Source organism: Chiloscyllium plagiosum, unplaced genomic scaffold (assembly GCF_037043375.1).
Source record: "Chiloscyllium plagiosum isolate Xiang-an unplaced genomic scaffold, Cpla_swu_hap1 HiC_scaffold_3, whole genome shotgun sequence".
Classification (NCBI taxonomy): domain Eukaryota; kingdom Metazoa; phylum Chordata; class Chondrichthyes; order Orectolobiformes; family Hemiscylliidae; genus Chiloscyllium; species Chiloscyllium plagiosum.
The window spans coordinates 151,806,434-151,831,802 of record NW_028270141.1 but is presented as its reverse complement, the minus strand read 5'-3'; the positions used below and the strand labels follow the sequence as shown (position 1 = coordinate 151,831,802).

General features: G+C 42.2%; 1 protein-coding gene across 2 annotated transcripts; it reads right to left on the bottom strand.

Annotated features, from left to right (window-relative positions):
* Positions 1-201: 201 nt before the first annotated feature.
* Positions 202-25,310, bottom strand: glo1 (glyoxalase 1). Of its 2 annotated transcripts, XM_087984446.1 has the most exons (7): positions 25,180-25,310; positions 21,763-21,845; positions 20,056-20,196; positions 13,685-13,752; positions 11,861-11,880; positions 4,983-5,072; positions 202-3,729 (listed from the first exon to the last, which is right to left on the bottom strand). In XM_087984446.1, exons 1-6 carry the CDS (start codon positions 25,252-25,254, stop codon positions 5,007-5,009), a joined length of 453 nt encoding a protein of 150 aa, XP_087840572.1. In that variant the 5' UTR covers positions 25,255-25,310; the 3' UTR covers positions 202-3,729; positions 4,983-5,006. The 2 variants fall into 2 exon arrangements, with proteins under 2 accessions (XP_087840572.1, XP_043543276.2); XM_043687341.2 differs by lacking the exon at positions 11,861-11,880.
* Positions 25,311-25,369: the final 59 nt, after the last annotated feature.

The window sequence follows — 25,369 nt, the reverse complement described above, 5'->3', positions numbered from 1 at the left end:
GGTCTAGTGCCCACTCCTGTTTCTCATTCTCACTTGTCATAAAAAAAATTACTCCATTTTTATATCCCTCAACATTAGTTCTGAGTTGGTAGTTCAGTCCACATATCCACACTATAATAGCTCCATGGGACTTCAAGCAGAGAAGCTTCAGTGCACTGTTTAACAGGGAAGAGAAAAAGACAACTTATACCCTCAAAAGTATTTCATAGAAAATAAGTCATTTATTACAGTCATGGTTCTACATTAAGGAATTAGCCATGATGCCAATTATTAGGAATTAAGGTTCACTGTCAGTTCATCTGTGACCTTGCACATGTGACTACACAAGCAACAAAGCCAACTAGGTACTTTCCATCAAGATGTTCAACACAAAATTCAGTTTAGAACAAAAAAGGTAAATACCAACAATGTCAGCAGCATTTTATAAGCAGACAGACTAGAAATGGTTAATAAGATAACTGGACAGTCATAGATGATAACCTATAACGGAGCAAGTGTAAAAGGGAATAGACTTCCCAACTTTAATTTATTTTTGTAGTTGAATGGGGAAGCTACCTTCAGTGCAAGACGTTTTGATCATTTTAGACAGTAGTGGCTCCCAAGACGGAGGGGAGTGAGAGCGCATAGGTAGGAAAAAGTGATGGGGATTTAAAAAGACAAATTCAGGAGGCTAGGGTGGAAGCTTAGAGCAAGAACAAACAGTGGTCATCTCTGGTTTGTTGCCATGCCACGTGCTAGCAAGGCAGAAAATAGGGAGAGGAGTTGAACACATGGCTACAGGGATGATGCAGGAGGGTGGGCTTTGGATTCTGGAAGATTGGGGCTCTCTGGGGTAGTTGGGACCTCTACAAACAGTATGGCCTTCACCTGAACCCAAGGGATACCAATATTCAGGGGTTGGGGGTGAAATTTGCTAATGCACTTCATGGTTGGTTTCAACTCATTCAACAGGGGATTAGGAACCTAAACTGTACTTACAGTATATGGGAGGTTGAGAGTAGTGGAGGCAGAACTAAGATCGAGACTATACAAAGGCACTGGCAAGTAAGAAGATGGTTTGAAGTGTGTCTACTTCAATGCCAGGAACATTCATAATAAAGAGGGTGAACTCACAGCATGGGTTGGTACCTGGGATTTCAATGTTCTAGCCATTTCAGAGACATGGGTAGAGGAGGGACAGGAACAGTTATTGCAGTTTCCAAGATTTAGATGTTTCAGTAAAAACAGAAAAAAAAAAAGTGGTAAAATAGGGGGTGGTGTGGCACTATTAGTCAAGAATAGTATTACTGTTGCAGAAAAGATGTCTGAAGACTAATCTACTGAGGTAATATGGGCTGAGACTAGAAACAGGAAAGGAGAAGTCACTCTGTTGGGAGTTTTCTCTACGTCTCCAAATAGTTCCAGAGATGCGGAGGATAGGAGAGCAAAGATGATCCTCGAAAGAAGCAAGAGTAACAGGGTAGTCATTATGGGGGTCTTTAGCTTCCCCAACATTGAGTGGCAATACTATAGTTAGAGTACTTTAGAGGAGTCAGTTTTTGTCCAGTGGGCAGAAGTGTTTCCTGAGTATGTAGGCAAGCCAACAAGGGCTAAGGCGACATTAGATTTGGTACTGGGTAATGACATGGCCAGGTGTTAGATTTGGAGGTAGGTGATCACAATTCATTTGTTTAGTGATGGAAAGGGATAGGTATATACCACAGGACAAGAGTTTAGCTGGGGGGAAAAAGACAATGATGATGCAGTTAGGCAAGATTTAGAATGCATAGGATGGGCAGTTGAAATGTGGAGCTTATTTAAGGAACAGCTACCACGTGTCCTTAAGTATGTACCTGTCAGGCAGGGAGGAAGTGGTCAAGCAAGGGAACGAAGGTTTACTAAGGATGTTGAAACTGTTGTGAAGAGGAAGGCTGTGGCTTATGTTAGGATGAGATGTGATGGCTATGCGAGGGTGCCTGAGAGGTACATGTTAGCCGGGCAGAGGAGGGGACAGACAGACCCACCCCTTGGTAGGCTATTGCACAAAAAATAGTGGCATGGAATTTAATGGTTTGGATCAGAAATTGACCAAATGAAAGACAACCGAAGCTGGTAGCTGACTGGATACATTCATCCTGGAGTGCAGTTACTCGTGGATTACTGCAAGGATCTGTTTTCAGTCCACTGTCATTTTTATAAGTGACCTGGATGAGGGCATAGAAACATGGGTTAGTAAGTTTGTGGGACACTAAGGTCAGTTGAGTTGTGGATAGTGAGGAAGGATGTTGTAGGTTACAGAGACATAGATAAGCTGCAGATCTGGGTGGAGAGGTGACAAATGGAGTGTCGTGTAATGTGGAAGAGAGAGAGGTGATTCACTTTGGAAGGAGTAACAGGAATACAGAACTGGGCTAATAAAGACTCTTGGTAGTGTAGATGAGCAGAGAGGTCTGTGTCCATGTACATAAATCCCTGAAAGTTGCCACTCAGGTTGATCAGATTATCAAGATGACATACTGTGTTAGCTTTTATTGGTAGAGGGATTGAGTTTCAGAACCATGAGATCATGCTGCAGCTGTCCAAAACTCTGGTGCAGTTGCACTTGGGAGTATTGTGTACAGTTCTGGTCACCACATTATAGGAAGAATGTGGAAGCTTTGGAAAGGGTTCAAAGGAGATTTACTAGGATGTTGCCTGGTATGGAAGGAAGGTCTTACGAGGAAAGGCTGAGGGACTGGAGGCTGTTTGCATTAGAGAAAAGGTTGAGATGTGACTTAATTGAGACATATAAAGATAATCAGTGGGTAAGATAGGGTGAACAGTGAGGGCTTTTTCCTTGGATGGTGATGGCTTGCATGAAGGGACATAGCTTTGAATTGAGGGTTGATAGATATAGGACAGATGTCAGAGGTAGTTTCCTTACTCAAGTAGGGGTGTGGAATACACTGTCTGCAACAGTAGTAGACTCTCCAAATTGGAGGGCATTTAAATGGTCATTGGATAGACATATGATGAGAATGGAATAGTGTGGGTGAGAGGAGCTTCAGATTGTTGCACCAACCTGCAGAACCATCGAAGGCCGAAGAGCCTGTACTGCACTGTAACGTTCTGTTCTAGAGTTGATTTACCCCATCCCTTTGTGGGGGTCTAACAGTAACAGCTGCTAAATATCTTTAAGAAACTGGACATGTGGGTTTACAGTCTTAAAACAAGCCATCAAAATACTTGGTTCTGCAATAAAAATTTCAGCGTGTACTTTTTCTTTCCCCAAGGATGCAAGTGGGAGGATGTGCACAAACAAGTTAGATACAACAATCTAGAAAGCATTTCATAGATGGTCAGTTCTTAGACTTAACACATGGAATATTCCAGCTGCAATCCTTTGGAGGATTAGTTAATGTGTCATTTTTTGTACATGAGGTAAACAGTGACTGCCAGAAATAACCAAAAGAAAATTCCCACTCTATACAATGTTTACTAACTATTCAAACATCACTAAATGTAAATCTAATTTGATATTTAGAGGGCAAACAATACTGTAATGTTGGACTGCAGGTACTAAAAGGAATCTTTTGTTTGCTCAAACCCATGAGAGTTGTACCATGAGTGGTCTGTATATTTAAAGTGTGAGAAACTGGAGTAACTGCTTACACCTCAGCTACGGAACTATGGTGAGCATTTGATTTGGGCTGAGAATCTCTATCCAGTAGCCATCTGGGTCCTGAATAAAAGCAAGTCCCTTCATTTTACCTGGAAAAAAAAAACAACAAAAGAAATGAAGCATTAGTATATACCTTTACAAAGATGTGGATGTACTTAGAGTTAAAAGCAGCAGAGCTACCAGACAGTACAAAGTGTTCTCAAAGGCAACACTCAAATGACTATTAGCTTGTTGCCTGGAGTCCAAACTCAAATTTGAATTCAGCCAGCCAGTTTAAATTATACCCCGAAAAATACCAAACTTGAACTTAGTATATTAACAATCTCATGCTTTGGGGGAGTATAAGACTGGGGAAAACGCAACAGTTGAGAGAATTGTAAAACATGTAAAACAGACTGCCTGAAAAAAAAGCTCTCAGAAACATCTTTTTGATCAGTAACCCGTGACTAAGAAATTCCTAAAAAGAAACGATGACACGTGAACATCCAATTCAAAGAACAAAAGCTACCGGGTTGAGATAAGTGTGGTTTTGTAAATCTTAACTGGGAGTTTTATCAGACTATTATAGAATGGAAGGTAACAGGTAGGTTAGAGTAAAGAATGGTAAACTGTTGTGAGTTAATTATTCTGTTATACTTTAAGAAATAAAAGTTAATTTTTACTTTAAATAGTCCTTGGCCACTCCAATGTTTACACATTGCTACTGAACGGGATAAATCTTGTGTCGCTGGTTTTAAAGTAAGAAGAGTCTACCCTCTGTCATAATAGCAGTGAAGAATCACAATGTTGCTCTGGATCTGGAATAACATTTAGACTAGACCAGGTAAGGAAGGCACATTTCCTTCCCGAAAAAGGACATCCATGCATCAGGTGACTTTTTAAAAACATGCCAATACACTAGCTTTTTCTTTTAAATTCCAGTTTTCTTTTAATTGATTCTGCCATGGTAGGATTTGAACCGATGTCCTCAGAACATTAGCCTGGGGTTGTTGGGATCACTAGTCTGGTGCCGCAGTGATATTGTCACTGTCTCCCCACCTTGAAACAGTAGCCTTCAATGCAGTCTTCTCCATTTGAAATGGTTTGTAAAAATTCCATCACATGGTCACATTTCTTTCCTTATTTGGTTTTTTTTTTAAAAAAAAAATCCACCAATCTGGTCATGACCTTTACCAATTCTAATGAACTTATCTGGTTGGTTCCAGAACATGCAGTTCAAAAAAACCCTCTCAAAAGCATTCTATGAAAGCAAAGGAAATCAAGCGATTGTCAAAAATTTAGAGGGATATGTCCCAGGTGAAGACTCGCTGGATTGCTCAAAACTAGCATCTGGGTTACTCACCATCATCTGGCTTCTTCACAAATTTTACTCCAAGCTCCTCAAAACGTTTGCATGCAGCATAAACATCAGGGACAGCAATACCCAGGTGACCTGCAAGCAAGCATTAATCCAGGTAAGATTGGCACTGATCAATTGGATTATTTGAGAATACATTTCCTTATGAACAGCACAGTTCAAGTTCATGTGCAGCACCTAGTACATATTTCAATTTAAAAAAGTGTTAGCTACATCCAAGTATCAGGCTCATCGCAACTTGAATAAATTTGGAGCTCAGCTGTGATGTGACATTAAACATGTGCAATATTCATAGAATAATGGATTAGCTGCAATAGAGCAAGTGACCATTTGATCTCATGAGCCAACACTCTCCAGGAGAGACTCATTCCATGTAACCTTACAAATTATCTTCAAATGCTCATCTGAATTATAATTTGTATTTCTAAACCTGCTTGTACCACATTCTGCCAGTGGTTAGGATCTGCAGTGCAACAAAAAGATTTTCCATGGGTTCTTCAACTATTGCCTTCAGTATCCGGTTTCTGAACATTTCTACAAACGGGAACAGTTGCTCTGTCTAGGGATATCGTGATTTTAAACACTTCTAATCAAATCTCTCAACCAGTCTCTTCTCCCAAAAGAACCCCAGTTTTTAAACCAAGTAACCGTTTAACTGGTCCCTCAGTGTCAAAACCACTTCTGGAATGTCTTCTGCACCCTCGCCGAAGCCTTCAGTCTATTCCTAAAGTGTGATGCCAAGAATTAGACAATATTCTGGCACAGACTGATCCACCATTTTATGAATGTACTTCATTTCCTTAGTTTTGTACTCTATACCACTAATTAGAATGCCCAGGCTACTTCAAGTATTTGTACTCCTAGTCTCTGAAAGCTCTAGAATCTCACATTTAAATCTAAAAATTTGTTTCCACATTCTTCCTCCCAAAATACAATTTCACATTATTGCATTAGATTAGATTACATTACAGCATGGAAACAGGCCCTTCGGCCCAACAAGTCCACACCGACCCGCCGAAGCGCAACCCACCCATGCCCCTACATTTACCCCTTACCTAACACTACGGGCAATTTAGCATGGCCAATTCACCTGACCTGCACATCTTTGGACTGTAGGAGGAAACCCATGCAGACACGGGGAGAACGTGCAAACTCTACAGTCAGTCGCTCTGAGGCGGGAATTGAACCCAGGTCTCAGGCGCTGCGAGGCAGCGGTGCTAACCACTGTGCCACCCCGTTAAGATGGACCACTCATGAATTTACCAATTCCTCCCACCTGCCTGTCGTAGAGTTCCATCCTTCTCGTGGTTCACAGTTCACAACTGTTTCGTCACCCGCGAGAGAGAGAGAGAGAGAGAGAGAGAGAGAGAGAGAGAGAGAGAGAGAGAGAGAGAGAGAGAGAGAGAGAGAGAGAGAGAGAGAGAGAGAGAGAGAGAGAGAGAGAGAGAGAGAGAGAGAGAGAGAGAGAGAGAGAGAGAGAGAATATATCTAGATATTAAAAATAGGAGAAATTGTCATGTAATTTCAGAGGTTCCTTCAGCTCCACATCCTGAAAGCGTAGTTTATTAAACTGCTTATAATCTTCAAAAAGTTAATCAAATCTCAGTTAAAATGACTTCGTGGGACACAAGGCATCCCTGACACCCTCCTTCGACTGACTGAACTGGTCCTCACTCTGAACAACTTCTCTTTCCAATCCTCCCACTTTCTCCAAACCAAAGGAGTAGCCATGGGCACCCACATGGGCCCCAGCTATGCCTGCCTCTTCGTAGGATATGTAGAACAGTCCATCTTCCGCAGCTACACTGGCACCACACCCCACCTTTTCCTCCGCTACATCGATGACTATTGGCGCTGCCTCGTGCTCCCACGAGGAGGTTGAACAGTTCATCCACTTTACCAACACCTTCCACCCAGACCTCAAATTCACCTGGACCGTCTCAGACTCCTCCCTCCCCTTCCAAGACCTCTCCATTTTTATCTCGGACGACCGAATCAACATGGACATTTACTATAAACTGACCGACTCCCACAGCTACCTAGACTACACCTCCTCCCACCCTGCCTCCTGTAAAAATGCCATCCCATATTCCCAATTCCTTCGTCTCTGCCGCTCTGCTCCCAGGTGGACCAGTTCGAATACCAAACCACCCAGATGGCCTCCTTCTTCAAAGACCGCAATCTCCCCCCCAGACATGATCGACGATTCTCTCCACCGCATCTCCTCCACTTCCCGCTCCTCTGCCCTCGAACCCTACCCCTCCAATCGCCATCAGGACAGAACCCCACCAATCTCCATATACATCATATCATCCATCGTCATTTCCGCCACCTCCAAACGGACTCTACCACCAGGGATATATTTCCCTACCCTCCCCTATCAGTGTTCCGAAAGGACCACTCCCTCCATGACTCCCTCGTCAGGTCCACACCCCCCACCAACCCAACCCCCACTCCTGGCACCTTCCCCTGCAACTGCAAGAAATGTAAAACTTGCGCCCACACCTCCCTCCAAGGCCCCAAGGATCCTTCCATATCCGCCACAAATTCACCTGCACCTCCACACAATTCCTGAAGGGCTCATGCCCAAAACGTCGATTCTCCTGCTCCTTGGATGCTGCCTGACCTGCTGCACTTTTCCAGCAACACATTTTCAGCACAAGGGATCCTCCAAGCATTCTTTGGAATGCAAGGATATGGTTGGAGTAAAACAAAAAATGCTATCACTGCTGATCACTGTCTAATATTAATAGACAGAAACCACAGCCTCCTCAAGGAATCTGATATCCTCCCTTCCCCCAAAACATACACTACTCACTGCTTACTTTCTTGGTCTGGAGTATCAATACCAATTATTTATTCAAAGCAAAATGCAAGATACGGAACCTGAAAAACCACAATATTGGAGAAAGTCAGCAGATCTGGTAGGATTAGTGAAGTGAGAAGCAGGTCACATGGAATCCAATAGGACCTTTCAGAACTGAAAGTTGTAGGAAAATTTTAAATACACTTTTCAGACTGCAGAGGATCAAAGGAAAAAGATAGCATAAAGGCCTTACGCAAATGTAAATTAGAGCAGGTGTAAACAATTCAGCCCCAAGTCTGTTCCACCATTCAAATGACATCATGGCTGATCTAAGGCCTAATTTCATGCCTTTGTCCCATGCTTAAGACTGCATGACTATGCTATGCACTGCATGGAAACAGACCATTCGGTCCAACTCATCCATGCCAACCAGATTTGGCCCATATTCCCCCCAAACCCTTCCTATTCATATACCATTCCAGATGCCTTTTAATTGTTGCAGTTGTACCAGCCTCCACCACTTCCTCTGGCAGCTTATTCTACTTCAACCAATTGGCCTATCTGGTCCGGATCTTGTTGTAATCTGAGGTAACCCTCTTCTCGGTCCACTACACCTCCAATTTTGGTGTTATCTGCAAACTTACTAACTGTACTTCTTATGCTCGCAACCAAATCACTTAAGGTGATAAAAGGTAGAAGACCTAGCACCTTGTGGCACTCCACTGGTCACAGACCTCCAGTCTGAAAAACAACCCTCCATCACCACCCTCTGTCTTCTACCTTTGAGCCAGTTCTGTATCCAAATGGCTAGTTCTCCCTGTATTCTATGAGATCTAACCTTGCTAACCAGTCTCCCATTGGGAACATGGTCTAATGCCGTACTGAAGTCCATATAGATCATGTCCACTGCTCTGCTCTCATTCTTTGAGACTTAAAAAAACTCAAAGTTCATGAGACATGATTTCCCATGCACAAAACCATGTTGATTATCCCAAATCAGTCCTTGTCTTTCCAAGTGGAAATCCTGTCCCTCAAGATTCCCTCCAACAACTTGCCCACCACCAGCATTGAGCTCACTGCTCTATAGCTCCCTGGCTAGTCCTTAAAAACCTTTGCTTAACAAAAATTTCTCATTTAAAATTCACAATTGATGCAGAATCCACAGCAGTTTGGACAGCATGGTGGATCCATGGTTAGCACTCAAAAGCACCAGGGATCCAGGTTCAAATCCCACTTGGGAGACTGTTTGTGTCGAGTTTGCACATTGTGTCTGTGTGGGTTTTCTCCAGGTCGTCTGGGTCCCTCTCAGTCCAAAGATATGCAGATCAGGTGACTTGGTCAAGCTAAATTGCCCCATGTTGGGTGCATTAGTCAGGGGGCAAGTATCAGGAAGTGGGTCTGGGTGAGTTACTCTGAAGGTCAGTGTGGACATTTAGGTCAAATGGCCCATTTCCACACTGTAGGAAGCCTTTTGGAGGAGAACTCTAAATATTTAACACTTGTGCTTCCTAAACAGTCTATCCCTAATTCTCAGACCACACCCCACTCTTCTGGAATCCCCAAACAAGGTAGAAAGTTACTATTGCCACAGTCTTTCCTTATTAATATCTTTAACTCCTCAAATCAGATCATCCCTTAATCTAAATTCTAGAGAAAGCAGGCCTAATTTGTATACTTTTCATAACTTTTCCTTGAAGTCCAGGTAACATTCTTGTAAACCTATGTCCACCCTAAGGTTAATATATCCTTCCTCAGATGTGGTGCCCATATCTGCTCATACGACTCCAATGGGGTCTAACCAGGGTTTTGTTTAACTGCAGCATAGCATCTGCATCCTTTTACTCCAGTCCTCTTGATACAAAGGCCAACATTCCATTAGCTTTCTTCATTTTTCTGCACAGGTCTTTGACATTTTAAATATCTATACATCTGAAATCATCTTTGGAATCCACTATTATCCAGAAAGCATCCCAAATCTATCATTCACCCAAAATGGATAACTTACTTGCTTACATGGAATTCCATCTGCCACTTTTGTCCAGTTTAACTGATCAATATCCTTTATACTTTTTATGACATCTACACTGGAGACAAATGCCACTTAATTGTGCCATCTCTACTCGCCTCTCCAAAAGCCTTTTTCTTAGTTTTTTTGTCTCAGTTGGAAGTCCCTATTCTCTCCCTTGCCACCTTGATTTATACCCATTTTACATCTTACACCAGTAAGAACCTTTCACTTTTGCACTTGGCCTCTGCACCAGCTGTTCCCCTAGCATCCCACCCTTTGTCAAAAAAGTATTGAAAAAGTCCTTTTTCCACCATATTTCAGTTAGAATAATGGAACTGTACCGCATGGAAGTAGACCCTTTGGTCCAACTCGCCCATGGCGACCAGATATCCCAAATAAATCTATCCCCATTTGCCAGCATTTTAACCCTTCCTATTCATATAATATCCAGATGCCTCTTAAATGTTGCAATTGTACTAGCCTCCACCACTTCCTCTGGAAGTTCATTCCATACAAACATCATTCTCTCCATGAAAAAGTCATCACATAGGTCCATTTAAATATTTCCCCTCACCCGAAACCTGCACCCTCTAGTTTTGGACTCTCCCCACCCTGGGGAAAAAAGACCTGTCTATTCACCCTATACTGATTTTCTAAACTTCTAAAGGTTACCCTTGAGTATCTTTCAAATAGCTTTGACCTGTTTCTTTTGATAACCAAGATACATACTTTTGTAGGTAAAGGTATGAACATTACAATTTCAGATCATTTGCCATCGTGAGGTAGTGTTTCAGGTTTTTAACAATTCTTTGTGAAGCAGTGCCACTTTATTTCCTGATATTAAAAAGGAGCCTGACAGCCGCTTTAAAAGTATGCCATATTGTATTGGATTTCCCGGTCAGAAAATAAGTTGTCCTCTTTTACTATTTGAATCCTTTTATAATTATAAACACTGATTAGAACATTCCTCAATCATACAAATTCAAAAGAAGTCCCAACCATGTTTGTGTGACCCATCATCCTTATTTAATACAACTCCCAAGTATCATTCTGGTGAATTGGAATTCCCTCCAGACCATTTTTCCAACCTGAGGTGCCATACCTAAAACTAAATAGTCCTCCAAAATGAGGGAAAAATGCTTTAATAAAGCAGTTTTATACAATATCTCACATGACTACTACTAGTTTGTTCCATTATAGGAATGTGAAGAAAACCATTTTAATTCCATGTTGATGTTATTTAGCATTCTGTGCAGTCATTATATTAGGCAAAAGCGAGGACTGCAGATGCTCAAAAATCACAATCAAGATTAGAGTGGTGCTGGAAAAGCACAGCAGGTCAGGCAGCATCCAAAGAGCAGAAAGAAAAAAAAAAAGCGATATTTCAGGCAGGAGCCCTTCATCAGAAAGAAAGTTCTTGGAGTCACTAATGTTAGGTTGCAGTATGGTTTTGTTGAATTTGACTATTGTCTTGCCTCTTCTCCAGAGATTTCGCTTAGATTCAGCTAATCCTGTATCATGGATTATTTGTACTTCAGAAAAGCACACTGAAGACCTCTATTACAAAAAGATTGCTCTTACATGTTACACTGGCAGCTTTATTACAAACCCAAAGATACCTGCTGACTTACCTGCCATTACAACGGGGAAACCTGTTCTCTATCTGCCCAGCTAGTTTCCACAGACTTCAGTCATCTCAAAAATCCTCAAGTGGAGCTTCTGAAAATCCAACTAAATTACGTGCTCCAAACTACTGAATTAGTCAGCTTTTCAAATTTTTGTCATTTGAACACTCAATCTAATCTTGTTTCACACTATATGTATTTCTTGTAGTCTTTGCTCTCAAATAGACTCAGCATTTCATAAATACTCTTAATATTTCTCCACTACTTCCACTATTTCACATCAGTTAACATTGCACCAACTGCTCATAAAATGCATAAGGTTTACATGTTTTAGTAAATGTAGTGCTGCTTATTTTTAAATCAATTTTCTATCATTTTGTGCATTTGAGTGTTAGGGAAAATTCTAAAAAAAATAAATACATACCACCAGAGTAGGTTTGTGTCCTGTCAAGAATGAAACCAGCACAGGAGTCAATAGATACATTCTTACAAATTCCTTGCTAAGTGAACAGTTTTTGATTAAATGGTCACTGGGTGACCAGACATAAAGGGACAGCCACTGTTAATAATTTATCTGAAGGAACTTATCATGAGCTTTGACCCAGATACACTGCAGTAAGGAAAATGTGCTACTTCTTTAGAAGTCTGAAATGTAATGCCTTTGAAAAATGATTGAAAAAGGATCTTGCAAAAATTATAAAAGCAATCAATTTATTTTGAAAAATTGGTGCCCGTGACCTAACAACCCTGGACCTGGAAGCAGTAGCAACAGAAAAGTAGAGAAAAAGGCCATGCACCTAGCAGATATTAGTGTTGCATCCAGCTCTTCAACAGCAATCTGTGTACACAAGAACAAAAAAAACTTAAGAAATAAATACTTTCAGGAAATGGTCATTTTTTGGCAGAAAATTAGAAGGGAGCTTTTGGAGAGACTGTGCAAGCTGGCTCAATAGGTCTAAAACCCAAATCACTGAACAATTCATGGATGGTATAGAATTCGGTGTTTACTCATAAGTTGTCAAAGTAAACAGTGGTGTTGCTACCAGCCCTACCAAGTTTCTCCGGCATTCTTCGTTTCCATACTGTATGGCCCTATAAACCGACTCTTCAGTCCAAACAGTCCATGCTGACTATGTTCCCAAACCAAACTTGTCCTACTTGCTTGCATTTGGCCCACATCTCTCCAAATCTTTCCTACTCATGTACTTAACCATATGTCTTTTAAAATGTTGTAACTATACCTGTATCCACCTCTTCCTCTGGCAGTTCATTCCACATATAAATCATTCTGCTTAAATGCTGCCCCTCATGTCCTTTAAATCATGGTAATCACTTTTATAAATTATTTCCACTTGTTCTGAACTCCCTCACCCTTAGGAAAAGACTTTGCTCTTCACCTTATCTATGCCCCTCATGATTTTATAAAATGCAAGGTCACCTCTCAACCACCTATGCTCCAGTGAAAAACATCCCAGCCTACTTTTACAACAAATCTTCCATTCCCAGCAATATCCTGGTAAAATATTTTCTGAACCCTCCAATTTAATATCCTTCCTATAGCAGAGCAACCAGAACTGAACAGTACTCCAGAAGAGGCCTCACCAATATTCCATACAACCTCAACATGACTTCCCAACTTCTATACCCAGTGGTCTGAAGAGTGAAGGCAAGCGTGCCAAATGCCTCTTTAACCAACTGGTCTACATGGGACTCAAATTTCAAAAAGTCTTAACCACCTGAACCTCTGGTATCTCTGTTCTACAACATTACCAAAGGCCCTACCATTAATTGTACAAGTCCTTCCATTGTTTGTTTTACCAAATGATATATCTTGCATTTATCCAAATTAAATCATAAATGATTTGGAGGAGAGCATAACAGGTACAGTTAGTAAGTTTGCAAATGACACCAAAATTGGAGATGTAGTGGACAGTGAAGGTTACCTCATTTCAACAGGATCTCAACCAGATGGGCCAGTGGGCTGAGAAGTGGCAGATGGTGTTTAATTCAGATAAATGTGAGGTGCTGCATTTGGGGAAAACAAATCTGAGCAGGACTTTTGAACAGGTCTTTTCTGACCCTGAAGTAATCCCAATGATTCAAACATTGTTGACCTGACTGAGAAGTGTCAGGTCATCAAAGTAGGATCTTGTTGATCTGTTCAGTACAAATTATTCTTCTGCCAAGGGTCTCCTCCCAAAGGTTTCAAAATGAATGAAAAAAAAAAAGTAGATTAAAAAAAACTTACCAAAGCCTCTAGGATCAGAGTTCCCATTGTGATAGGCCTGGTGTTCATCACTCTCAGTACCCCAATTGCTGTAAGACACAAACAGGCTTTTAGATAACAGTATTCCTTTTTGCCAATATACAGTATTTCACTGTACCAAAATACCACCATAAGTCTGGGTGGATTACTCTTCAGATGGTCAGTGCGGACTTTTTGGGCTGGTTTCCACACTATAGGGATTCTAAATCTCAGACTAACCATAACCAGCTGTGCAACTTTTACTAGTGCCATGTCCCAGCCAGTGAATCCACTCCTTTTCCTCTTACGCCTCAAGTAGGTGCACACAATGTTCAACCATTTGGATTCTCTTCTCTAGAATTCCTCCCCTAAACCTATCTTTTAAAAAGGCAGAGAAAGTAGCAAAGCCATATCAAAGTTGCATTCATTAACAACTTGTTTTCTATGTTAGAGGCACATTATACTAATGCATAGGAGAAGTTTTAACGTAAAAATTAAGTTGGTGATCAAAACCTTGGTCAGAGGTAGATTTTAAGCAGCATGTGAAACGAGAAGAAATTTCAATTAGAATTTGAGAGCAGAATTCCCAACTTTTACTCACACCCTATGCAGACACTAAAGAGAAATCGGAGGTCTTTCTGGCAATAGCTCTCCCCCAATACTGGGGGTTTTGGAATTTCAAGATACTGTTAGAATAAATAGAGGCCTGGCTGCACAAGAGGAGTTAGGGGAGGTAACTGTGCAAGAATAAGCAATGAGTAGAAGTGACGGAAAGTATAATACAACACTTCAGTGGTGGTGATGTGGAGGAACTAGTGCTGCACTGGGGTGGACAAAGTTGAAAACCACAACACCAGATTTAGTCCAACAGGATTATTTGGAAGTACAAGCTTTCAGAGCGCTGCTTCTTCATCACCTAGCTACCTGTTGAAGGAGCATTGCTCCGAAAGCTTGTACTTCCAAATAATCCTGTTGGACTGTAACTTGTAGTGCGATTTTTAAACTTTGTCCACCCCAGTTCCTCCACATCATTGCAACAGTTAATCATCATCTAGATGAGCACTTCAGATGCCAGGACATATAGGCTATGGACCAAAGTGCAGGGAAATGGGATGAACGTAGTTTTGAGTGTTTGGTTGGCATTAACAGTGGATTGAAGGGCCTGTTTCTATACTCTACAACTCAGATGCAGTAGGTAATCGGAAAGATTAATGAATGGTGTCTGTTATTTCAGAGGAGTTGGACCATAAGAGTAGCAAAGTCCATGTGCTGTTTAATGCATAACAGCATTGTAAACAGTGTACACAATGCATAAAATTATAGAGGGATATTGATAGATTAACTGAATGAATTCTGCCTTTGTTTTGTCCAATGTAAGCGAGAGGTTATCCATTTTGGACCAAAACAAGATCAGATTAGGGTACTTTCTAGATGGTATGAAATTAAATACACCAGTTGTCTAACGAAACCTGGGAGTGGTTCAGGTTTGGGTGTGTGGTGCTAGAGAAGCACAAGTCAGGCAGCAACTGAGGAGCAGGAGAATTAATGTTTCAGGCATAAGCCCTTCAACAGGAATGAGGGTTCAGGTGCATAGATCTTCAAAGTGTCACAGACAGGTGCAGAAAGTAATCAGGAAAACTACTTCAATACCAGCCTTTCAGAAGCACTGGTGTAGAAGGATGCAGATATAATGCTGCAGTTATAAAAGAGTCTGACTAGACCACACAGTGGTGTGAGTACCACACCTTAAGGGCATGGTGGTCTTGGAGCTCTACAAAAAAGGACACTGGTTATCAAGACATTATATAAATTAGGCTGGTTTTCTCTAGAATTGAAGGTTAAACGTCAATTTGATTGAAGTATTCATGATATTACACAAAGAGAGAGTAGAAAAAGATAAACTATTCCCACTGGTAGGGGATTCCAGAAGAACAAATCTGGAAACAGCAGTGGATTGTTTTCTTATTCGTTTGTGGGACTTGTGCATGGCTGACTAGCCAGCATTGACAGCCCATCCCTATTTGGACTTGGTGGTGAGCTGCCTTCTTGAATCGCTGCAGTCCACTTGCTATTGGTTGATCCACAATGCCAGAAGGGAGAGAATTCCAGGATTGTGACCCAACGAATGAAGGAACAAGAGTAGGTTTCCAAGTCAGGGTGGTGAGTGGCTTGGAAGGGAACTTGCTGGTGGTGTTCCCCAAGTACCTGGCCCTTGTCCTTCTATACGGATTTTGATGAACTTCTGCAATGCATCTTGTGGATAGTACACACTGCTGCTACTAAGTGCTGGTGATGGAGGGACTGAATGTTTGTAGATGTGGTGCCAATCAAGCAGGTTGCTTTGTCCTGGATAGTGTCAAGCTTCTTGAGTGTTTTTTTAAGATTAGATTAATTACAGTGTGGAAACAGGCCCTTCAGCCCAACAAGTCCACACCGACCAGCCGAAGCATAACCCACCCAGACCCATTCACCTACATTTACCCCTTCACCTAACACTACAGGCAATTTAGCATGGCCAATTCACCTAACCTGCACATTTTTGGATTGTGGGAGGAAACCGGAGCACCCGGAGGAAACCCACGGAGACATGGGGAGAACGTGCAAACTCCACACAGTCGCCTGAGGCGGGAATTGAACCCGGGTCTCAGGCGCTGTGAAGCAGCAGTGCTAACCACTATGCTGTGTTGTTGGAACTGCACCCATTCAGGCAAGTGGAGAGCATTCCATCACACTCATGACATGTGCCTTGTAGATAATGGACTGACTTGAGTGTCAGGTGGTGAGTTAGTCGCCACAGTATCCCTAGTCTCTGACCTGCTTTTGTAGCTACTGTGTTTATGTGGGGAGTCCAGTTGAGTTTCTCGTCAATGATAACCTCAAAAGATGTTGACAGTGAGTGATTCAATGATGGTAAATATTTTTTAAACTTAAGAATGTACAGGCACTGGAGGGGGCGCAGAGGAGGTTAATTAGGCTGATTCCAGAGTTGAGGCGGTTGGCTTATGGACGAGAGACTGAGTAGATTGGGATTATATTCATTGCAATTAAGAATGAAGTGGGATCTTCTAGAAACAAAATTAAAAGGAACTGATTAAATATAGATAGGATGTTTCCACTGGCAGGTGAAGCTAGGACAAGAGGACATAACCTCAAGATTAAAGGGAGCATATTTAGGAACTTCTTCACCCAGAGGGTTGTTAATCTATGGAATTCCTTGCCCAGGGAAGTAGTTGATGCCACTTCAGTAAAACACTCGAAAGCCAGGGTAGATTTTTTGAATAAAAGGAATTAAGGGATATGGTGAGAGCGTGGGTAAGTGGGTTGAGACCACAAAAAGATTAACTATAATCTTATTGAGTGGTGGAACAGGCTCAAAGGGCCAGATGGCCTACTTCTGGCTCTTATGTTCTTAAGACAGTTGAATGTCAAGTGGTGGTGGTCAGTGTCTGGCATTTGTGTGGTGCTAGTGTTACTTGCCACTGGTCAGCCCAAGCTATTGTCCAGATCTTGTTACATTTGAGCAGACTGTTTCAATATCTGAGGAGTTGCGAATAGTGCTGAACACTGCAATAATCCGAGATTGTTCCCACTTATGACCTTATGACAGAGACAAGGTCATTGATAAAGCAGCTGAAGATTGCTGGGCCTCGGACACTACTCTGAGGGACTCCTGCAGAGATGCCCTGGAGCGGAGATGAGTGACCCCCTACAACCACAACCATCCTTTGTGCCTAGCTTTGACCCTAAAAAGCAGTGTTTGACCCTGCCCTCCCCATGGATTCCAGTTTTGCCATGGCTCCTTGATGCCATCCTTAGTCAAATGTGGCCTTTATGTCAAGAGCTGTCACTCACCTCCGGAATTCAACTCTTGCCCATGTTTGAACCAAGACAGCAATGAGGTCAGAAGCGGAGTAACTCTGGCAAAACCCAAACTGAGCAGGTTATTGCTGAGCTTGATAGTACTGTTGATGACCCCTTCCATCACTTTACTGATGGCGAGAAGACTGATTGGGCACTAATTGGATTTTTCCTGCTTTTTGTATACAGGACATAACTGGGCAGTTTTCCACATTGTTGGGTAGATACTACTGTTTTAACTGTCCTTTAGAGCTTGGCTAGGGGAGCAGCAAGTTCTGGATGCTGCTTCAGTTTTATTTTAAAATCTGAGAGATTCATTTTTATTAAGCAAAAGATATTAAGGAATATGAGCCAAAGACCAAATATGGAGGTAGACCACAGATCAGCCACAAACTCATTGACATTTAACCCTTGATACCTGTTGCACCAGTCTGCCACCGGCAAAGCACACAAGGTCAGGCAGCAGAGGAGCAGGAGAGTCAACGTTTTGGGCATAAGCACTTCCTGATGAAGGACTTTTGCCTGAACATGACTCTCCTGCTCCTTGGCTGCTGCCTGACCTGCTGTGCTTTTCCAGCACCACATTTTTCAACTCTGGCATCTGCAGTCCTCACTTTCACCGTGAAGGAAGAAATGGCCTACTGTTCCTGCTCTGAACCAAATCAAACCCCCTTCAAATATATCAAGGAGAAAACCTAAATCCTAACCTTTTTCTTACTTAAATGCAAGTTAGTGCTGTGTAACCAATCCAATTACATCTGGAACACTTAGCATTAAGCAAATCAGTTTATTCATACCATAGTTAAAAGAAAGAAAGAATTGGAGTTAAAAAAAAAGGAACCCAAGGGTCAACTTATTCACAAATGAAATGAGCTGCCTGAGGAAGTGGTAGAGGCTGATACAATTAGAACATTTTAAAAAATAAGGAATCTGGATGGCTACATGAATAGCAAGTGTTTAGAGGGATATGGGCCAAATGGGACTAGATTAATTTAGGATCTGGTCAGCATGGATGAGTTGGACTGAAGGGTGTGTGTTTCTGTGCTGTATAGCACTATGACTTATGTAACTGTACTGGAAAATTTGAAGTTAACAAGCTGGATTTAATTACTAAACAGCAACTATTTGAATATAGTAACATCCCATAAACACTCTTGGCAAAGGCAAATTCAGTAAAATTGACTGCCTCATTCAATTCTTGCAGCAGAGAGAACTCCAGCGTTTAGCCCTAACAGGGAGCAGAATAACAGCTTCCAAAACCAGCTTCAAAACCCCAGCAACCACAGTTAAACTAAAACCAGAGTGGGAGCCTGACTTCACTCATGCTTTTATTATTCTAACTTCTAAAAGAAAAAGGCCTCAAGCTGCTTACTTATCAGCTTGGAGCTAACAGCTCGTCAGCTATTGCTCTTAAAACAAAAGAAAACGAACAAAACATATCTTAGAGCCATAGTACCCTCACATTCCTATGACCCTACAAGTCTTATGAGAACTGTATACATGTTGCTGAGACCACATCTAGAGTTCAGATATATTTTGACCCCCTTATTTAAGCAACGCTGTCACTTCAATGGAGGGAGTTCAGACAGGTTCACTCAGATCATCCCTGAAAATGGAGGATTATCTAGTGAACAAAAGGCTAAACAGTTTGGGATTCTACTTACTGGAAGTTAAAAGAATGAGAAATGATCTAATTGAAACACGTAGGATGCTTAAGAGGCCTGACAGGGTTAATGTTGAGAGGATGTTTCCTTCATGGAAGAGTCTAGGACCAGAGGCACGGTTGCTGAACAGACCAAAAAGAGGAGGAATTTCATCTCTAGAATGTGGAGTATCTTTAGAACACCTTGCCACAGAGCTATGGGGAGTAGAGCCCTTCTGAATATTTAAGAAGAGTAGATAAGATTCTTGTTTGGCAGGTTAATCAAAAGGATAAGAAAAGGCAGGAAAGTGGATATGAGCAATGTTGGATCGCTTTAAATCCTACTGAATGGTGGAAGAGTGTCAAAAAGGGCCAACTGCCTACTCTGTTCCTATTTCTTATGGTCCTGTGGCTACTTTGCAGTCCAAAAGAAATCTTCTCTGAAGGTAACATTTTTTGAAACTTAGAACCAATGCGTCTATTATGTTGATTAGCAACTTTTAAAGGCCAGAAGATGAAGTCCACCTGGACCCAGATCTCAGTTCTGTCAGTTATACAACATGAGAACTTACTAGTTAAGCACATTGTGTTGATTTTACATTTGTCACATGCAAACATGCAATGTGTATACACACAAATTAATCTTCTAAACATCATCGAAAACCCATTTGAAGGGAAAAAAAGGAGTGCACTTGCATTTATGCAGCACCAAAGACTGTGAATTAGTTTACAGTGTAGCATGTGAACATGTTGACCCCTCACCATATGATAATTCTGCTGTTAATGATCAGAAGTGAGTCTCAGTAATCTTCAGCACACAAGACCAGGACAATCATAGCTGAATTTTCATTTCCTGACTAAGTACTGTACTCACTGTGTCAGCTCAATAGTTGCTCTCCGTGAGAAAGTCCAGGCTGTGTGCTCATTCTTATCAGCTGGAATTTCCTTTTTGTCTTCATAACCCAAAAAGTAAAGTGTAAATTTCATAGCAGGGAAGTCAAATTTCTGCAGAAGTCTGTAACAAGTTGAAGAATTGTCAGATAATAAGTAAGGAGGGAAATCAAGCGAAGTGGTGAAACAGAACAACATGACATGGGAACTCTATCGACAGGCCACACAGTAAAAATCCATTGTTTCACACAGTGAACAGCAAACAAAACAAGTGCATTGATTTGTATTTTCCTATACCATCCTTATTTTGAAAGTGCATTTTCCCAGCTGCTGATAAGTCAAGAGTTCCAAAGACTTTCATATTGCTTTTAAAATAGAAGGCTATCAAATTAGAGGATGACGTATGCCAAATAAAGAAGTTTTTAAATTCACTGGGTGGTGGGTGTCACTGGCTGGCCAGCATGTATTGCCCATCCCTGACTGCACTAGAGAAGGTGATGAGCTGACCTACAATCTATGTACTATAGGTTGACCCACAATACCCTTAGGGAATGAATTCCAGGATTTTGACCCAGGAACAGTGATAATCTCCAAATCAGACTGGTAAGTGGCTTTGACAAGATCTTGCAAGCGTCAGCATTCCCATGTATCTATTGCCATTGTCCTAAGTGGAAGTGGTTGTGGGTTTGAAAGGAGCTGCTGAAAAATCTTGGAAACGCATTTTGTAGCTCATACACTGCTACTGTTAAATGTCAGTGGTGGAAGAGTGTGCACGTGGTGCCAGTCAAGCAGGATGCTTTGTTCCGCATGGTGTCAAGCTTCATCAGTGTTGTTGGAGCTGTATTCATCCAGACAAGTGGGGAGTATTACATCACACTCCTGACTTGCACCTTATAGATGGCAGACAGGATTTTGGGGAGTCAAAACAGTTATTTGCCACAGTATTCAAAGACTTCTGACCTGCTCTTGTAGCCACTGGGTTCATATGGCATGTCCAGTGGAATTTTGGCGAATGGTAAACTCAGGATGCAGATAGTGGGAGATTTAGTGACAGTAGCCCCATTAAATGTCAAGGAGTGGTGGCTATATTGTTTGCTATTGGTGATGGTCATTGCCTTGCAATTGTGTGGCACGAGTATTACTTGCTACTTGTCAGCTCTTGCTGTATTCGAACATGGACTGCTTCAGTCTCTGAGGAGTTGAGAATGATGCTAAATCAATCAATCATTCACAATCACTTCTGACCTGATGATTGAGGGAAGGTCATTGATGAAGCAGCTGAAGGTGACTATGCCTAGGACACCCTTTAGGAACTCCTGTAGGAGATTTCCTGAAGCGGAGATGACTGACCCCCAACAACCCCAATCATCTTCCTAGGACTGCAGAGACAGGGATGGGTTATCTCAGTTAACAAACTAAAAAAAACAAAAGCCATAAAAAACTGGATATGTAATTCAGTCCGGTTAATAGCCTCAAGAGAAAGTGAAGTGAATACCAGTACTTCAGATCTAAACCAGCTACACAGACTCCGATTAATGAAAGCTGGCAGGCCAAAAGGTGAACTGACTTTCAGATGCTTACTAAACAAGGGTTGATTTGCATCATTGTTTTCAAATGTGTGTACTGTTCCATACTTTGTTACCACTGCTACAATCATTCACTGCTTTACTGTATTTACTCAGTTTCTTACGTCATTCCAATGATCCTGGTATAAAAATCCAGAGACTTTTTCGGATCTTTCACTCTCAACATGGTCTGTTGCATTATAAAATCCTGAAAGATAGAAGTTGTAAGAACACTGAAAAATTTGTACTTGTTTAATCGTATAGTACTGAGGAAAAAAAAAAACTAAGTTATTTGTTAATCTTTCCCCTTAGCCTGAAAGTGGACACTCAGGCAGAAAATAAGAGTCTCCACTTAAACACAGAGCAACTGTGTTCAAGTCCCTTCCAGCATACTCTATCATTGAGTCATGGCTGTTTTGCACATCAACCCCTCATTTATCACTCAAAGACTCCTTGAAGGCTTCCCTCAAAAAGACAAACAGCAATGTGCAGGAGACTGAGGAAACTGAGAAGGGGGGGGGGATTGGTGAAAGAGACTTCTGTTAGGACACAATTCTTCAAGAATATCCACTGGCAAGAGGAAATACAGAAGAGGAACTGGAGAGAGGAACACCAGTTATGACAAGGCCAAAGACGAATTCCATCTTCCACAAACCCCTGTCAGTGTGTGGTCAGGTGCAGCTCCACAGCCATGCAAGGACCCACACAAGCCATGGCACAGATCTTCCTCAGGGCAAAATCATACTCATTAGCAAGTGACTGCTGACAACATGGCTGTTCTTTACCTTAAGTCCTCTGTTATCTATGCTCCAAATCCCTTACATAGATCAAAAATCAGTAGATTTTTGTTATCTAAATGCCAGAATTCACTTCCAAAAGGCACCACACCCCAAGGACTGCATGTTGTGAGACCTGAAAAGGTTCAGAAGAGATTTAAGGATGTTGTCAGGGTTGGAGGATTTGAGCAATAGGGAGAGGCTGAATAGGTTGGGACTGTTTTCCCTGGGAGTATCAGAAGCTGAGGGGTGACCTTATAGAGATGTATAAAATCATGAGGAGCATGGATAGGGTAAATAGGCTAAGTCTTTTCCCTGGGGTCAGGGCATAGGTTTACTGTGAGAGGGGAAATATATAAAAAAGACCTAAGGGGCAACCTTTTCACACAGAGGGTGGTACGTGTATGGAATTAGCTGCCAGAGGATGTGGTAGAGGCTGGTACAATTGCAACATTTAAGAGGCATTTGGATGGGTACATGAATAGGAAGGGTTTGGAGGGATGAGTCAGGCACTGGCAGGTGGGACTAGATTGGGTCGAGATATCTAGTCAGCATGGACAGGTTGGACCGAAGGGACTGTTTCCATGTTGTACAGCTGTGACTGATGTGAGAAACTAAAACCTATTGCTGTAACTTGTCCGCACATTCTTACACAACAGAAATAATGAGATGTAGGCCATTCAGCCCTTTAAGCTTACCCCATCGTTCAATATGATCACGGCTGACCATCCAACTCCATATTCTGTTCCTTCCATCTCCCCAAACCCTTTAATCCCTTGAGCCTTATAGAATGATGTTTTGGCCTCAAATCACATCCTGTTGCAGAGAATACCACAGCCTCTCCAGTGTTGCTCAAACCATTTCTCCTGTCAGTCCTACACAGCCGACACCATCACCTTAGACCTGGCCCCACCCCTGCCTCCCAGGCCGTTGGTAACGCCCATCCTGCATGTATCCTGCCTAGCCCTGTTGGAGGCCCACAAGGACACGCACGCACACGCGCACACTTTTTCTCCTGAAGTTTCTCTGAATATAGCACTAACTGATTCACTGTCTTCATACATCAATCCTGCCATTTTAAGTATTCAGAATCTGTTAACCATTGTTGCACTCTCTCCACAGGGAAAACATCCTCCTTCGGTCAGATAAGGACACTATACTCCAGGTGCGGTTTTGCCAGGGTAATGTACAACTGCAGCAAGACATCCTTTTAAACTCTTGGGAATTTGCACTTTGTTGTCCATGGGTATTGGATGCAGTACCCAGAAATTTCAGATAAGGACTGACCAATATTTTGGACAAGGAGGCCAAATTTGCTCACATCTTGATTCCAACCTCGCTCTTAAGTGAACTATTTAGTTTCACCACAATTCCGAAAGCCACCAACAAGAAAATATTCCTAGATCACATCTACATAATTTACTATTCCTAGTTATGCAGTTAACTGTGCCTCAAGTGTCATTTGTAAATTTGAACATGCAACTTGACATTCAAGAAAATGTTCCTTTCTTATACATTTTTCCCCTCATTAAGTGATTATACCTCACAATTCCAGAGATTCACTGTCAGCATACTCTAATTGGTGACAGTTGCACAGCCAGTCTGATCTTGCCCACAGAGGCACTTTTCAGCATGCAGGTTACTGAAGCTTCCAAGAGTGAACATCTTGGGTGTGTTTTTAATCCCCAGTGTAGTTTGGGTATGTACTTATAGCCTCATTCTAAACTCTAATCTTACAGGGAACTTAATTGGGTAGAACAAGAGAAGTGGTTGCCTCTTGTGGGGTAGTCTAGGACCAGATGGCACAATCTCAGGATAGGGATCCACAATTAGACAGAGAGAGGATTTTTTCTTTCAGAGGTTGGTGATTCTGTGGACATCTCGACAGCAGAGGATTGTTGAGGCTAGATTATGAAGTATATTCAAGGCAAAGATAAGCAAGTTATCAGCAAAGTAATCAAGGATTTGGAGGTGGGGGGGGGGGGTGGGGGTGGGGGTGGGGGTGGGGGATAAAAACACAGCAAAGTGGAGTTGAGGATCATCAGAACAACCATGATCTAATTAAACAGCACAGCTGACCAAGCTGAAAGGCCTCCTTCTCTTACAGTGTCTTAAGTTCAGTGGCACAGAGGCAAACTGAAACTTTAATGTCAGTTGGCAACCAAGTTGAGGATTCAGTGACATATAACCTTTCTAGGCAGACTGTCGAAGTCACAACGTTCAACCAGAACTAAAAATAAAATCAAAGAACTGACCACCTTCTCCTATGTCCTTACCCTAGTCCTCACACACCAGTCCTCATCATTAAATGGACTACTACCACAAACATCCCATTGTTAGCTAACAACAGTACCAATTAGCAAATTGGTACCTATTCATTTATCGATCCAACTGTTGTCTCTCTTTAGGCTCCACAGTTTACTCCCAGTCCCTCCTCCCTACCCCAATATCAGCACAAACCCCAGCCTTTCCCCAGCTACAAGTCATTCTCAACAAAGGTCACTTGAGCCGAAACGTTAACGCCGCTTGCTCGCCATAAATGCTACCAAACCTGCAAAGTTTCCCCAGCAATTTCTGTTTTTGTTTAACCAGAACTATCAATTCACGGAGGACACCCCAAACTCGGCCGGAGTGATGGGTTCTCAGCCGCAGGGCTCGGCCTCAAACTTGCACCAATCAGCCTGCCCGGACAAACCAGATCCCACTCACAAACAACCGACTTTCACCCCCGAGTCCGCCTGCCGCTCACAACAAAGCCGGACAAACCTTGGTTTCTGGGTCCGGCTGGGAACAGGCGCTCGAAGCCTGCTCATCAGTAAGTCCCCGCAGCTCCTGCGCCATTGCTGCCGGGCCTCCCAGGGACGGGGACTTCACCAGGACACTGAACCCCGCCCCCTCAGCTCCTCCAACCAATCAAAACACACACCGCTGACACTGTGGGCGTGGTCTGTATAGG

Coding starts and splice junctions, on each gene's coding strand:
- glo1 (XM_043687341.2), bottom strand. CDS start 25,254: ATGGCGCAGGAGCTGCGGGGACTTACTGATGAGCAGGCTTCGAGCGCC. Junction 13,753..20,055: donor GCAACTATTGAGCTGACACA/GTGAGTACAGTA, acceptor TGTGTCTTACAG/CAATTGGGGTACTGAGAGTG. Junction 5,073..13,684: donor CTCTGATCCTAGAGGCTTTG/GTAAGTTTTTTT, acceptor GCTTGCTTGCAG/GTCACCTGGGTATTGCTGTC.